Raw genomic sequence first — 15,250 nt, 5'->3', positions numbered from 1 at the left:
ATCTGACTAGGGTGAACCAGATCCGGTGGGGACTGGGGTATTGAATCCACCGAGCACCTGCTCACTTCCTCCCACAGTATAATCACTGTAGCCAGTCTTGGAGGGGAAGACTCTAGAGAGTTCTCCCCCCTCCCCCCCCCCACTCCCTCCTTCCCTTAGTCCCACCCGCCTTGCCTGGTCTTGCTCGCCTCCCTGTTTCCATGACAACTCCAAGGGAGCCCAAACTGGGGGCCTGAATGCCGGGGTGAGAGGAGGAGAGACCTAGTGAGGGTACCTCGGAAACTCTCCCCCTCCCTCTCCTCGGCCCCTTTAAGCTCCCCCCCCTTCCCGGCTCTCCCTCCGCCCCCCGCCGCTGTCTTCATCTCTCCATCTCTGTGCTGCCGCCACCGGCTGCGCAATCCGCACACCAAGACTCCGACGCCAGCCAGGGACCCCGACTCCCGCTGCAGACACCCTGTCCCAGCGACACCACAGGCATGTCATCGGAAAAGTCAGGTAAAAAAACAACAACAAAACCTCCTGCCCTTTCCACCATCTCCAGACTCTCCCCCCATCCTTGGCCCCAACCCCCTCCCTCACCCCTCCGTTGGGGGGGGGGCGATTCTATTTCATTTCATTTCGGTCCAGCTCTCAACCCCCCCATCCCTTTCTCTTTCTGTATTCCCCTCCTTCCTCTCCTTCCAATCTCAGCCTTGTCCCCTTGCCAACAACATGGAAAGGGGACAGGTTGAAAGGGTGAAGGAAGTACAAGAGTGGCTTAGCATCAGCCAGGTACTGCAGGGATAGCATCATTGGGAGTGACAGATGGACAGATGACACTGGCTCACATGGAGACATTCAGTGGGGAAATAATAAAAACATGATGAGATAGAGGTTGTCAGGGGAGTAGAATCCAGAAGACCCTTGTTCATCTGCCCTAAATGAGGTGCTGAGATTCCCAGAGAGGCTAGGGCACCCATCCCCAGTGCAAGAAGACAGAGTGGAATATGTCATCCTTCATGTGTTTATACAACTGTTGAATTGAGCACATGTTAACACAGTGTTGCATGTCTACACACGTGCACACACAGGACTAGCTCAGATGGGCAAGCCCAAGGCAGCCATAGCTTGGGTGTGCAGGCGAAAGCTGTGGGCACCGTTGCTGAAGGGGGAGATGAGCAGAGGAGGGTTTCCACTTCAAAACTAGATTGAAAGAAACAAGGGGGGTGGGCAGATGGCTTAGATATAACCCCTTTCCTGCCCCTAAGACCAAGAGATGGCTTCTCACCCATCTCCTCTGTCTCTCCCATTATCTTTCTCCATCCCTGGCCCTGTGTCTCCCCCTACCCCCTTATCTCTTCTCTGCCTGTCTTGCCTCTCTCCCCATACCCTCTCCTGCGCTCACTGCCCCCAGGCCTCTCAGACTCAGTCCCTCACACCTCTCCACCACCCTATAATGCCCCCCAACCCCCGGCCGAGCCCCCTGCCCCACCCCCACAGGCAGCCCCTTCCTCTCACCATCACCACCACCACCACTACCACCAGTCCGGGACCGCCACCCTCCCGCGCTTGGGGGCAGGCGGCCTGGCTTCTTCCGTGGCCACTGGTCAGCGCGGTCCCTCATCCTCCGCCACCCTGCCGCGACCGCCACACCACGCTCCACCTGGCCCGGCCGCCGGGGCGCCCCCACCCGGCTGCGCTACCTTGCCCCGCATGCCACCCGACCCTTACCTGCAGGAGACTCGCTTCGAGGGCCCACTGCCCCCGCCGCCGCCGGCCGCCGCCGCCCCACCCCCGCCGGCGCCCTCCCATACGGCCCAGGCTCCGGGCTTCGTAGTGCCCACGCACACGGGGGCGGTAGGCACGCTGCCACTGGGGGGCTATGTAGCCCCCGGCTACCCCTTACAGCTGCAGCCTTGCACTGCCTACGTGCCGGTCTACCCAGTGGGCACGGTGAGTACAGGGCGGATGGGGCCTGGGAGGAAGGGGTGGGGACACACAGGGGGCTAGTGAGATAGAGAAACAGGGCCTGGGACCAGGTGGCGTTCCTAGGACAAGGCCTAGAGACAGGAGGGACTAGGAAATGCTTGGGAATGGGGGTCGGGGGGTTGAAGGGTCTGGTTGTCATTTGGGGTCAGAGAAGGGGAAGGGAGCCTAGAAGTCCAGAGGAGGTTTGAAAGAAGGAAACAGCCTGGAGAGAGGGGGGAGAAGAAACGAAACCTGGGAACCATGGAGGAGGATGAGGGAGAGTAAACCTGGAACTGACTGAATAGGGAAGGCCAGGCAGATATTTGGAGAGAAGAAACGAGGTCTGAAGTGAGGCCAGGGCACCCCTGGTGCGGCCATACCTTGGGAGAGGGAGTGTGGAGATCACCAAGAATATAGGGTTAATGACAGCAGTGAAGAGAGAAGAACCTAGTGGAATTTATGGGTGTCCTGGAAGGGTCGTGGATGATAAGTTTCTCTGAGAAGCAACGTGCAAGAATTGTGCTTTAAAAACCATCGTGCCAGACACAGAATGTTGGTGGGCTCAGAGACGATGGGAATGACATTCTCTCCCCCCAACCTTCTCTACACAGCCCTATACAGGCGGGACCCCGGGGGGGACGGGAGTAACCTCCACGCTCCCCCCGCCGCCCCAGGCCCCAGGGCTGGCCCTGCTAGAGCCGAGGCGCCCGCCGCACGACTACATGCCCATCGCGGTGCTGACCACCATCTGTTGCTTCTGGCCTACGGGCATCATCGCCATCTTCAAGGCAGTGCAGGTGGAAGTGGGGGAGAGGGCGGGCATCTGGGAAGGGAGCCCTCACCCGGTTTTTCTTATTCCAAGGGAGTGCCGAATGTTCTGGGAAGCATCTCAGAGGGAGCAGCAGCTCTGATCAGCTTTCTTCCGCCCGTCTCCCGCAGGTGCGCACGGCCTTGGCCCGCGGAGACATGGTGTCTGCCGAGATCGCTTCCCGCGAGGCCCGGAACTTCTCCTTCATCTCCCTAGCGGTGGGCATCGCAGCCATGGTGCTCTGTACCATCCTCACCGTAGTCATCATCATTGCCGCTCAGCACCATGAGAACTACTGGGATCCGTAAGGACGCACCCGGCCTGGCCCCGCCCCGCGCCCCTCAACCTCCCAAGCGCGTTCTGCAGCCACGCAGCGGATCCAGTGGGTGCCCCGCACACCTGCCTCTGGGGCCACCGAATTTCGATACATCCTAAACTCTGCCTCCACGGAACCTCTCGCCTTGCGGGCACGCTCCGAATCCAGTTCCTCAGGAACCCCGAAAAAACCCACACCCCCCCCCAGGGATGCCACTTTCCGGGATCCCCGCCAAATGCCGGGCCCTCAGTCACTCCAGTACCCCGCCGCCTCTAAATGCAGCGACCCCAGCGGAGCTCCTTGGGTCTCCCGGCTCGCAGCTGGGAGACCGGTCCCCAAAGCCCCGCCTCCTCTATAGGCTCCGCCCTGGCTCTGTCAAAACCCCGCCTCCAGGGCGGCAGGCTCCGCCTTCTTTTCCTTCCCCGCGAGGTGATTGCGTCCGGTGATTGGGTTGTGGCGCTAGGCCTCGCCCCCGGACTGACACACTCCTCCCCTTCTCCTGGCGCGGGGACCTAGCCCCGAGGTAGTCACGCCCCCACGCTCTCTCATTTTTGGTGGTACAGTTTTGTCTTCTCCACCCAGGTCTCTTACTATTTTCTTGCTAATCCCAGAACCTCTACTTTTGGTAATTTTGGAATGAGATTTCGGAGGTTCCCAGTTTAGGACCTTTCACCCCGGGATGACGAACGTCCCCGTTCTCTGTAAATATTCCCTTCCACCTATTCCAATCAGTGGGCGGCCGGGCAGAAGGTAACCCAGGGTAGGACCTCCCAACGTCAGGAGGAGCCAGCCCCGTTCCCCGCTCCCCTCGGCAGTCCCTACCTTGTTCTGATTTGTGCGTGAGTGTGTGTGTGAATTTCTGAAAGAATATTAAAGAGACTAAGTGGATTTATCACCCGCAATTCCGAAGACTGCCGCCTTACAAAGACCCTCCTCCTTTGGTTCCCTCTTTTACCTCCTCTTAGCTTCCCTTCCGAGGGAAAGAAAGATAAAAGAAAACTGACAGAGACAAATATGGGAGGAGACAGATTCCCAAGACACCACAGAGACAGACACAACCATGGGAGGGGGGAGGGGAGGCTCCTTAGGAATCCTACCAGGGAAATCTGGTATGGGGTCCATTCTTGGTGGGGATTTCTTTCCCCCAGCACACATTTTTCACTTTCTATTAGACTGGGCTTAGGGCTTTGAAGAGAGGGAATTTACAAGTAGACCCAAGTATCTATCCCAGAACTCCAGGAAATCGGGAGAAAAGGACAGACTATTCTAATAGGGTGACAGGGAAAAGATGCCAACTGCTTACAGCTGTTCCTGCCTTCAGGCTGGAGGGTGGTAAACAACTTGGATTAGAGCCCTGCATGGTATGTTGTACCTGCATGGGGAAGGCAAAGGGAGCAGAGTGCTATGGGAGGCCATCGCAGTCCACACAGGCTGCTAGAACAAAAATGCTATTGACTCGGTGACTTATAAGTAACAGAAATTTATTTTTCACAGTTCTGAAGGCTGGAAGTCTGACAGCAGGCTGCCAGTATAGTTGGGTGAGGGCCCTCTTCTGAGTTACAGACCTCTCATTGTATCCTTACATGGTGGCAGGGGCAAGGGAGCCCTACAGGGTCTTTTTTACAAAAGCATCCCATTCATGAGAGTTCCACCTTCATGTCCTTAAGCACCTCCCAAAGACCCCCACCTCCCAATACCATCAAATTGTGCATTAGGATTTCAACGTATGAATTTGGTGGGGAGCACAAATATTCAGACCACAGCAGAGCCCCAGAGAAGAGGTCACTAGGCTCTCAAGTCCAGCTAGGGCTAGTTGCCCACTGGTACCCTGAGGTCAACCAGGAGGCCTCTGATATAGGGGTGCATAAGCAGTGGACTTGATATCCATCTGTACACCTGCAGGATAGGGTTCTATGCTGAATTTGTGCATTCATACAACATGCAGACGCCATGCAGGATGCTGGCAAGACATCTACCCAGACAATAGATGCGAACACCGACCTCATGGAGTTGAGAATCTGAAGGAAAACCATGCACCGAGATAGGAGACATGGGAGAAGGATGAGATGGACTATGGAAATCATGGGTTCCCCTTTGGACGTTTCAGATTTAATGTGTTTTGTTCACCAAAGATCTTGAAAAAAGAATTCACATTTGCAGCTTCCACTTCCTCACCACCTACTCATTCCCCCCTCCCTTATATAAGTATTGTCAGAGATGTGTCTGTGTCTCTCTTTTTTTCATACCCACTATTTCTTAACCCTTTAAAACATATTTCCACTCCCTCCTCTACTGAAACTGCTCTCTCAAATACCAGAAGTTACCAAGAACCAAAGTTACCAGAAATTACTAGGAACCAAAATCAATGGCATTTGCACAGTATATATGCAGTGCCTTTCTGAACCCTCCCATGTTTGTCCCTTGTCCCTAGATTCTCCACTCACCTAGTTCACGGACATGTTATCTCCCCCCTCCCCACCTCTGTACATACTTCAAATCATGCCCCCCCTCTTTTTTTTCCCTCCCTTCCCCTAAGTGTCTATCTCTAGATTTTACCCTTTTCTGAGACTTTCCCATCCACTCCAAATTCAGAGATAATTTCTAACTAAATGTTTTTCTGCCATGGACCAAATGTTCGTGTTCTCCTCAAATTAATTAGATCAGTTGAAATTTAATCCTCAGCGTGATGGTGGGGCCTTTGGGAAGTGATTAGTCATGAGGACAGACCCTCATGAATAAGATTAATGCCCTTGGGATGCCTGGGTGGCTCAGTTGGTTGAGCATCCGACTTCAGCTCAGGTCATGATTTCATGGTTCATGAGTTTGAGCCCCACATCAGGCTCTGTGCTGACAGCTTGGAGCCTGGAGCCTGCTTCAGATTCTGTGTCTCCCTCTCTCTCTGCCCCTCCCCCACTCACACTCTGTCTCTCTCTCTCAAAAATAAATGTTAAAAAAAAAAGATTAGTGCCCTTATAAAAAGAGACCCCAGAGAGCTCCACCACATGAGGACACAGTGAGAAGACAGCATTCCATGTACCAGAGGGGGCTCTCACCTTACACCAAATCTGCCACCACCTGGATCTTAAACTTCCCGGCCTCCAGAACTGTGAGAAATAACTCCTGTTGTTTATAAGCCATTCACAGTTTGTGGTATTTTGTTACAGCAGTCTGAGTTGTCAGAGACATTCTCCAACCTATATATGTATATGCAGGCATTCTTCCAGTGCCTGTGGAATACGGCCACATGGACCATACTGCTTGTCCTCTAAACTCAGCATGTTCCAAACCAAAATGATGAGATGCTACTGAAAACCTGCTTCCCTGTCTCTCTTAATGGCACCATTTTCCCCATCACTCTTATCTGAAAACTTAATGTTCCCTCCATCTTTCTCCTGCCTTTACTTTTTGGTGTGCTGTCAAGCTAAATCAATTTTATCATCACAATATCTTTTGAATCTGTAACTTTTCCCCAGCACTTGTCTGAATAATGACCTCATCTGGGATTGCTGCAACAGCTCCTCTACATGATCTCCCTACTTCCTACTTCTCCTACCTCTCGCAGCTCCAAGTCTCCCTCAACACTGCTGTCAGGTTACCCTCTCTAAACATGCTTTTTTTTTATAACTCCACTTCTCAAAACCCCTTCAAGATTCCCTATTGCTTACTCAATTATTTATAAAATTGTAATCTGGCCTTCACTCCCTTCCATAATTTAAAACCATCCAGCTTTCTCTCTTCATCCTAATCTCCGACCAAACTGCATTACTCATCATTCCACCCCCAGGTTTTTGCCCAGCTGTTCTCAAATCTCAGACCTCTTTCTCTAAACTCTGTCTCTTACAAACCAAATTGTTTGCTGCTTGTCATGTGTTTCAGACCACATCTAAGCTTGAGCTCACGATGTTCTCCCTTCACATTTGCGTCTCCACTTGGCCAAAATTTACCTATCCTTTATGGCTCAGATCAATTCACCCCAACTCAAGCAGGAAGGAATTTCTCTCCTATGGATTTGACTAAAGCAATCACTTCTAAACAGAGCTCCAGGCATTCCTTGGAGCAATGATTCTCACCCCTGGCTATACATTAGAGTCATCTGGGAGCTTTTAAAAATCCCAAAGCCCAGGTCACATCCTGAACCAATTAAATCACAGTCTCTAAGGGTGAGACTCAGGCATCAATATTTTTTTAGACATCCCCAGGTAATTCCAAAGGGCAGCCAAGATTGCAAACCATAGGCTTAGAGGAAGTTTAGGGACCACAAAGAGAGGAGGAGGGGGAGCCTATGGCTTCAACTAGAGCAACTTTCTTTTTTTTTTTTTTTTAATTTTTTTTTTTTAACGTTTATTTATTTTTGAGACGGAGAGAGACAGAGCATGAATGGGGGAGGGTCAGAGAGAGAGGGAGACACAGAATCTGAAACAGGCTCCAGGCTCTGAGCTGTCAGCACAGAGCCTGACGCGGGGCTTGAACTCAGGAACCGCGAGATCATGACCTGAGCCGAAGTCGGATGCTTAACTGACTGAGCCACCCAGGCGCCCCTAGAGCAACTTTCTTTAAGAGAAAGGTATGCAGATCTAAAACCTACACATTGTTCACTTTATCTGCATTTTCCCATGTCTTCCCACCTGAGATGTTGTTGTTTTTGTTTGTTTCTGTTTTGAGTGTTTTTTTTTTTTAACGTTTATTTACTTAGGGGCACCTGGGTGGTTCAGTCAGTTAAGCATCTGACTTCGACTCAGGTCATGATCTCATGGTTTGTGAGTTGGAGCCCCACATCAGGCTCACTGCTGTCAGTGCAGAGCCCATTTCAGATCCTCTGTCCTGCTCTCTCTCTGCTCCTCCCCTGCTCATGCGCGCGCGCTCTCTCTCAAAATAAATAAATAAACCTTTTAAAAATCCTTACAAAAATAAATGAAAGTTTATTTACTTATTGGGGGTGGGGGCAGGAAGAGAGAATTCCAAGCAGGCTGTGCAGATGCTAGTCCAACACGGGGCTCGAACCCCAGAACTGTGAGATCATGACCTGAGCCAAACCCAAGAGCCAGAGGCTTAACCCACTGAGCCACCCAGGCACCCCCCACCTGAGGTCTTGATGTAAACATCTCACTTTGTGAGCTACTAGAAGGCAGGAGCCAAATTTCATTTAGCTCTGGTTTTCAGATCCTCGTCAGATAAAACCTCTTGTACCACTCTTTGAACTCAATTGAATGAAAAAGAATTAGGCAGAGGAAGAAATGAATGACAATGGCTTCCTCCAGATCTCTTCACCCAGATTCCTCCCTGAAGTGTATTCCAATTTGATTTCCCTCCCAGTTTACCTGAATTCCTTCCCTGTGTGGTGCTCTTGATTCTTGCACCACTACAGACAGAGATCCCATCCTCTAGGAGAGGCTCTGGACCCTTCTAACATCTACTTGGGAGGTCTGATTCCCCCAATCATTTGATTCTGGGTCATCATTCCCCCTCGTTCATTGAAGATTCAGTACATAGGTTACTGCCTTCCTTCCTCTTTACCACCACGTCTGTCATTTCATTACTTTGGGGGGGGGGGGTGGCTTGAATAGCCCTGTAAATAACCATTCAGCACCCTGATCAATTCCTGGGCTTCATCACTTCCACCAAGGTTTTCCCCCACTCCTTAGCCACTCTTCTCTCTGTGTCCTACCTCCAGCTGGGTTACCATCAATAACTGCCACCCCTTCCAAATCTGTTCAGTCTTTGCATGTCACCCCTTCTTCCATTCAGTACCTCATTCCAAAAGTTCTTCAATCCCACCCAGACCTTCCATCCATCGACTCTCTCACTCTTCTTTCATATTTGTTCCCCTCAATTTTTCGCTTCCCTCATTACCCAGTATAGATCTCACGGTTCAATACTGTCATCACCTCTCAGCCCTTGCCCTTTTATTCCTGGCCCCTCTCATTCAGACACATTTTAGTCCTGGTTAAATCCAATTCTGCCTGCTCCGCACCTGCCACCAACAGCTGAATATGTCTGGGGGAAAATACACAGTCATATTGACTGGTCTCACTTCCTATCAGCCCTCAGTATGGCCTGCAAGCTCACATTGCCCCAAGCTGTTCACATCCCCCAAGTCTGAGACTGCAATTTCACAAGATGGCAACCTTCCTTCCTATTCAGTGAGAAAACAGAAAATTTCAGAAGACAACTTCCCCCTGGTTCCACCCTCAAATCTACTAGTTCATTTGGTTTTCAGCTGTATTTATTGCCTTCTTGTTACTTCGAGAAGCTGACCTGCTCCCAGTCGCCACCCCATCTGTACATTGGGGTCCTGTCCCTTCCCACCTTTCAGAAATGAGACTCTTAAAATTATCTCCTACCTCTCCTACATAATCAGTTTCCCCCTCTTTACTGAAACATTCCCATCATCATACAAAGATGCTGTAATAATACAGCTCACGTTTGAGAAGGAAAAAAAAAAACCTCTCATTTTCTATTTACCTATGCAGTGAAAGCACAACATTCAGAATAGTAGATATCCCTTGGCAGGAGAGGAAATCCAATTGGAGAGGGACACACAGGGAACTTTAACAATGGCAGGGAGATTTTATTTCTCAAAATCTTTTTTAATGTTTTTATTTATTTTTTTTTTAATTTTTTTTTCAACGTTTATTTATTTTTGGGACAGAGAGAGACAGAGCATGAACGGGGGAGGGGCAGAGAGAGAGGGAGACACAGAATCGGAAACAGGCTTCAGGCTCTGAGCCATCAGCCCAGAGCCTGACACGGGGCTCGAACTCCCGGACCGTGAGATCGTGACCTGGTTGAAGTCGGACGCTTAACTGACTGCGCCACCCAGGCGCCCCTATTTATTTTTGAGACAGAGAGAGACAGAGCATGAGCAGGGGAGGGACAGAGAGAGAGGGAGACACAGAATCTGAAGCAGGCTCCAGGCCTGCTGAGGCTCGACGCGGCACTCGAACTCACAGACCATGAGATCATGACCTGAGCCGAAGTCGGACTCTCAACCAACTGAGCCACCCAGGTGCCCCAGGGAGATTTTATTTCTTAAGCTGCATGATGTTCATTAAATTACTTTGTAATATACCTGTGTCAAGATTGAGAAATGCTGAACTAGACTATCAGCAATATGTGACACAGTCGAACACTTCTTCCTCTTTGAAATGCTTTCTTCACTTTAATACTCTTTCTGGATCCAACCAAAAAAAAGTATTGTATTCCCTAATTCCTTATTTGCTGCTCCTTTTGTCTTCATTGACAGCTCCTACTCCTCTTCCAGACACCTACATATTAGAGGGCTTCAGGACCTTTCCCTTGATCCTCTGCCTAATCCAAGCTCCCACAGCTACCATTGTCCCTTGACTAACCCCTTAACTGGATTTTCTGCTTCCATTTTTGACTGATACAGTCCATTCTCCATGCAGAAATCAAAGTGATCTTGGGGCACCTGGGTGGCTCGGTCAGTTAAGGTTCGACTTCGGCTCAGGTCATGATCTCACGGACCGTGAGTTCAAGCTCCGCGTCGGGCTCTGTGCTGACAGCTCGGAGCCTGGAGCCTGTTTCAGATTCTGTGTCTCCCTCTCTCTCTGCCCATCCCCTGTTCATGCTCTGCCTCTCTCTGTCTCAAAAATAAATAAACGTTAAAAAAGAAAAAATTAAAAAAAAAAAGAAATCAAAGTGATCTTTTATTATACATCTTGCCCAAGCGAGCACCAGAGTGATCTTGTAATTTACCAGATGCTATCACTCACCTTGCTCAAACCTTCTGGTGGCTACCATATATACACTTAGAATAAGATCCAAAATATGTTGGCCTATGAAGCCTACCAGACCTTGTTTCTTCCCCACCTCCTTGACTTCATCCCCTCCCACCCTTTGCCTTGTTTACTCTGCTTCACCCACTCTGGCCTCCTTGCTTGTCTCTGAGCCGCTAGGAATTTAACATAAAAATCCAATTCCTTTCTGCCTAGGGCCTTTGCACTCCTGTTTTTGTCTTCCTGGACACTCTTCCTCCAGTTATCTGCACGCCTGCTCCCTTGCTCATTCATGTCTTTGCACAAATATCACCTCTACAAGGAAGCTTCTCCTCATCATGATTAAAAACAACACAAGGGGCCTCAGTCGATTAAGTGTCCTACTTCAGCTCAGGTCATGATCTCATGGTTTATAAGTTCGAGCTCCATAATGGGCTCACCGTTGTCAGCAAGGAGCCTGCTTCAGATCCTTCTCTCCCCCTCTCTCTCTGCCCCTCCCATGCTGTCTCTCTCTCAAAAATAAATAAACATTAAAAAATAAATAAAAAACAGCCCTGTGCCTGGTATTGTGGTCATAATGCATGGCCAAGATTCGGTAAAGAGCAGCTCTTATCATTAAACATTTCACTGTGGAAAAGTCTGCCTTTCACTGCTTCATCCTGCCTGAAAACCCTGCCTATAATACAACCCTAAAATGCTTTGGGAGCAGAGGAGGGAGGAACAATTTTGACATAAATCCCAGCAGAACTAAAACCACAGAAACCACCAAAGCTAAACAGAAGGGGAAATTTATTTAGCCTTTGGAAAGCTAGAATTTTTGTCTTTCGTGCTGATGATAAATCGCAGAGAGTAACTGCAGCATATGGTGCCATGTGGTGAGCATGGAATGCAGGGGAATGTGAGGGTATAAAAAATTCCAACCAGCTTGATGCCTGGTGACAGGGCAGCCCGCATGGGATATTGAGATCTCTGAGAAAGCTGAGATTGACAAGCCAGAGATGAATAATACTGGATGTAAAGTGGCTTTCATTTCCTTATCTCTCCTGACTTGTATTGCTTCCTTCACCTGCAATAAACAAACTCCTGCAATCTCTGCAGGTCAAAATCATGTCCATCCTCCATGACTCAACCCTCTGGACTCCTTTTCAGATCACCCCCCAGTTGGAAATAACCTCCCTGCCACTTATCAGTTGTATGCTTGCCTCTGGAGCTTTTGTTAACTATGACCTTACCCTATTAGACTGCTGGTGGAGATCTCTCTATATTTCTCTCTGTGTTCCATTGACAAGTTCTGAGTACTCAGTAAAGATTATTGAATGAATAAGAATCTTACTTCACCCATTTAGAGGGCAGGTGCCATATGCTTTGTGTGTATGGAGACAACAAGGAACAACCACCAGCTCACAAATTATCTTGCACCAGTTCCTGAACCTCTTCTCTCAGCTTCTGCCATCAGGTTAGATCTTTGATGACGGCAAAACAACGCCCCCGTGGAGCAGAAACAGACCCATAAATACAGAGGACAAACTGATGGCTGCCAGAGGGGAGGAAGGCAAGGAGATGGGCAAAGTGTATGAAGAACAGGGAATACAGGCTCCTAGTTGTGGAATGAATAAGTCACAGGGATTAAAAGTTCAACATAGGGAATACGGTCAATGCTATTACGATAATACTGTATAGTGACAAACGGGCTCTACACTTGTGGTTGAGCGTGGCATAACATATAGACTTGTCCAGTCATTACATTGTACACCTGAAACTAATGTAACATTGTGTGTCAACTATCCTTCAATTAAAACACACACACACACACACACACACACACACACACACACACACAAATGCCCTTATAAGATAGGGCAAGGAGAGCACCAGAATATGGCCAGATACTCTGAGTTACCTTGAAAAGAGTTGACTCAGAAAAAAGAAAGAAGAAAGAAGAAAGACAGGACAGAAATGACACCAGGTGGGGTTTAAAAACAATTATTTACAGGTAAATCCTCACAAACTTGTCATATGTGGAGATTTCCCTCAGAATGATCTTCAACAAGGCATTAAATGTCCTTTATAATGACTTGGATGAAGGAAGAATTATTCCAGAATAGGGTCTATTGTCTATAATCACAGATTGCAAAAGCAGTGACCCCACCCCCACCCCAAGTCCTTCCATTCTCCCAAGATGTCTCTCTGACTTTCTTAACACAGAGTCTCCTATGATCTCATTTCCTTTCCAGAGGTTCCTGTGTGCTACTCCCTCCCATCCCTTTCACCTGAGACAGGAGAAATGTCTTAGACACAAGGTAAGTCATGTTCCAAAGCACCCATACAATTTGGTGCTGTGAGGTTAGTCCCTGAAACACCAAAAGAAGAGGGAGAGCAGGAGACACTTGTAGTGGGAGGTTGGGATTGAATCTAGTCACTTGGAGAAGAAAGTTCCTTTTCATCTCTTTCCCTCAAGGCTGCTCTTCTTCCAGTTCATTCTCAAATCTTTAGGGGAAAGAGAAAGATGAGAAACAGTGTTCCTTCCTCACTCTTCAGTCCAAGCCTCTACCCCAACAGGTAAGCAAATTTTCACTTGTCATCCTCTTTGTGTCCTCCTCAGACTCAGATCCCATGTTCCATGTTCTCTAGTCAGGCCTGGGGATATAATCCTCCTAGCGTGTTTCCCCACTTCCTCCCCATTCCTTAGTGACTATCCCTGGAGAGCGGAGCCCCCGCATGATGAGGCTCAAGGGGCAGGGAACCAGGAGAGAGCAAGCAGTGAGTCAGTTAACATTCATGCAGCAACACTTTGGGGAAGAACCTATGCTTTTCCCCATTTCTGAGTCTTCACATCTTTGTCCCTTCCTACTCCTCTGTTTCTCAAGCTGAGACCGGGGAAACCTAAAGATCCATGGATTCCTCCTCTGAGAATTCCGAGTCTTCTTACATAAAATTTAAATGTGTTTTCATTTTGATGAAATTCAAATTTTATTTATTTAAAAAAATATTTTCGGGACACCTGGGTGGCTCAGTCAGTTAAGTGTCCCACTTTGGCTCAGGTCATGATCTCACAGTTTGTAGGTTTGAGCCCCATGTCTGGCTCTGTGCTGACAGCTCCTGCTTTGGATTCTGTGTCTCCCTCTCTCTCTGCCCTTCCCCTGCTCACCCTCTGTCTCTCTCTCTCTCAAAAAATAAACATTAAAAATTTTTTAATAAAAAATAAATAAAAATTTAAAAATATACAAAAATATTTTCATTTTGGATGATTTGGATTACTTTCTTTAGGAGTTTATGTGCCTATGCTTGTATTTGTTTTTATAGTCACAATGGTGACAGGGGATCACCTGAAGAGACAAAGTCGACCACTTAATTCAGTGGTTTTCAATATGGGTTCTATAGAACTGAGAGGTAGTTCTAACTCATTCTTTGAATGGCAGTAAGAATGTCTCATCCCTAAGGAATATCTCCTAATCCTTCATCCACTCTCATAGCATCTCACACTTCTCCGTGCTACTGTAATTACTATTTTCTTTTTTTTTTTTTTTAATTTTTTTTTTCAACGTTTATTTATTTTTGGGACAGAGAGAGACAGAGCATGAACGGGGGAGGGGCAGAGAGAGAGGGAGACACAGAATCGGAAACAGGCTCCAGGCTCTGAGCCATCAGCCCAGAGCCCGACGCGGGGCTCGAACTCAAAAACCGGGAGATCGTGACCTGGCTGAAGTCGGACGCTTAACCGACTGCGCCACCCAGGCGCCCCTGTAATTACTATTTTCTTGACGGACTAGAAGTTCCATGAGAGCAGAGACTGTGTCTATCTCATTCATCTATGTACCCTCAATTCCTAGCATGCTGCCTGGAACATAGCATGTGCTCAATAAGCATTTGTTGAAGGAGGAAGGAAGGAAGGAAGGAAGGAAGGAAGGAAGGAAGGAAGGAAGGAAGGAAGGAAGGAAGGAAGGAAGGAAGGAAGGAGAAACACAAAAATATAGAGACAAGGCCTCTGCCCTCTCGAGTCTGTTGGAACTGAAACATACACACACAAAACAATAAGAGAACATTACAAAGCAATACATTTGTAGCAGAATACAGTTTCTTTTCACTGAGAGAAGCTGATCTTTGAAGGGTCATCAGAGTGGCCCTCTCAGTTAAGGCATACAACACAAATTAGCAAACTTTGTCCATGGATTAGGGTGTAATCAAACTTTTGCGACTCATTCTAGACTTCCTGCCTTTTCAAAAAACCCTAGAAATGGAAAGGGGGAAGGAGAGAGGGAGAAAATGTGGATTAATTTTCAATAGGAGCCTGGGCTTACAAGGGAGCCTGGGATTACAAGAATCAGACTATTTAGCCATAGGGGAAAAGATAGCAGTGGACTAAGGTTATTCTGACCCAGAACCCAGAAGTAAAACTTGAGAAAAAGTCTAGGTTAATGACCTGAGTCTCAACACAAAATGGAG

At 48.4% G+C, this 15,250-nt stretch overlaps 1 protein-coding gene across 1 annotated transcript; it reads left to right on the top strand.

Moving 5' to 3' along the window:
- The first annotated feature begins 391 nt into the window (after positions 1 to 391).
- On the top strand, positions 392 to 3,980 carry PRRT1 (proline rich transmembrane protein 1). The gene is made up of 4 exons (XM_030315156.1): positions 392 to 495; positions 1,394 to 1,932; positions 2,559 to 2,744; positions 2,887 to 3,980. The coding sequence occupies exons 1-4, from the start codon at positions 477 to 479 to the stop codon at positions 3,061 to 3,063; spliced, it is 921 nt and encodes a 306-aa protein (XP_030171016.1). The 5' UTR covers positions 392 to 476; the 3' UTR covers positions 3,064 to 3,980.
- The last annotated feature ends 11,270 nt before the right edge of the window (positions 3,981 to 15,250 follow it).

Source organism: Lynx canadensis, chromosome B2, assembly GCF_007474595.2.
Source record: "Lynx canadensis isolate LIC74 chromosome B2, mLynCan4.pri.v2, whole genome shotgun sequence".
Lineage (NCBI taxonomy): Eukaryota > Metazoa > Chordata > Mammalia > Carnivora > Felidae > Lynx > Lynx canadensis.
The sequence above is the reverse complement of the archived record's forward strand: the minus strand, read 5'-3'. Positions and strand labels throughout refer to the sequence as shown.

What these genes read in the sequence shown, in the direction of transcription:
- PRRT1 (XM_030315156.1), top strand. An exon ending in CGGTCTACCCAGTGGGCACG is followed by an intron (nt 1,933 to 2,558) that starts GTGAGTACAGGG and finishes TTCTCTACACAG; the next exon opens with CCCTATACAGGCGGGACCCC. An exon ending in CCATCTTCAAGGCAGTGCAG is followed by an intron (nt 2,745 to 2,886) that starts GTGGAAGTGGGG and finishes CGTCTCCCGCAG; the next exon opens with GTGCGCACGGCCTTGGCCCG.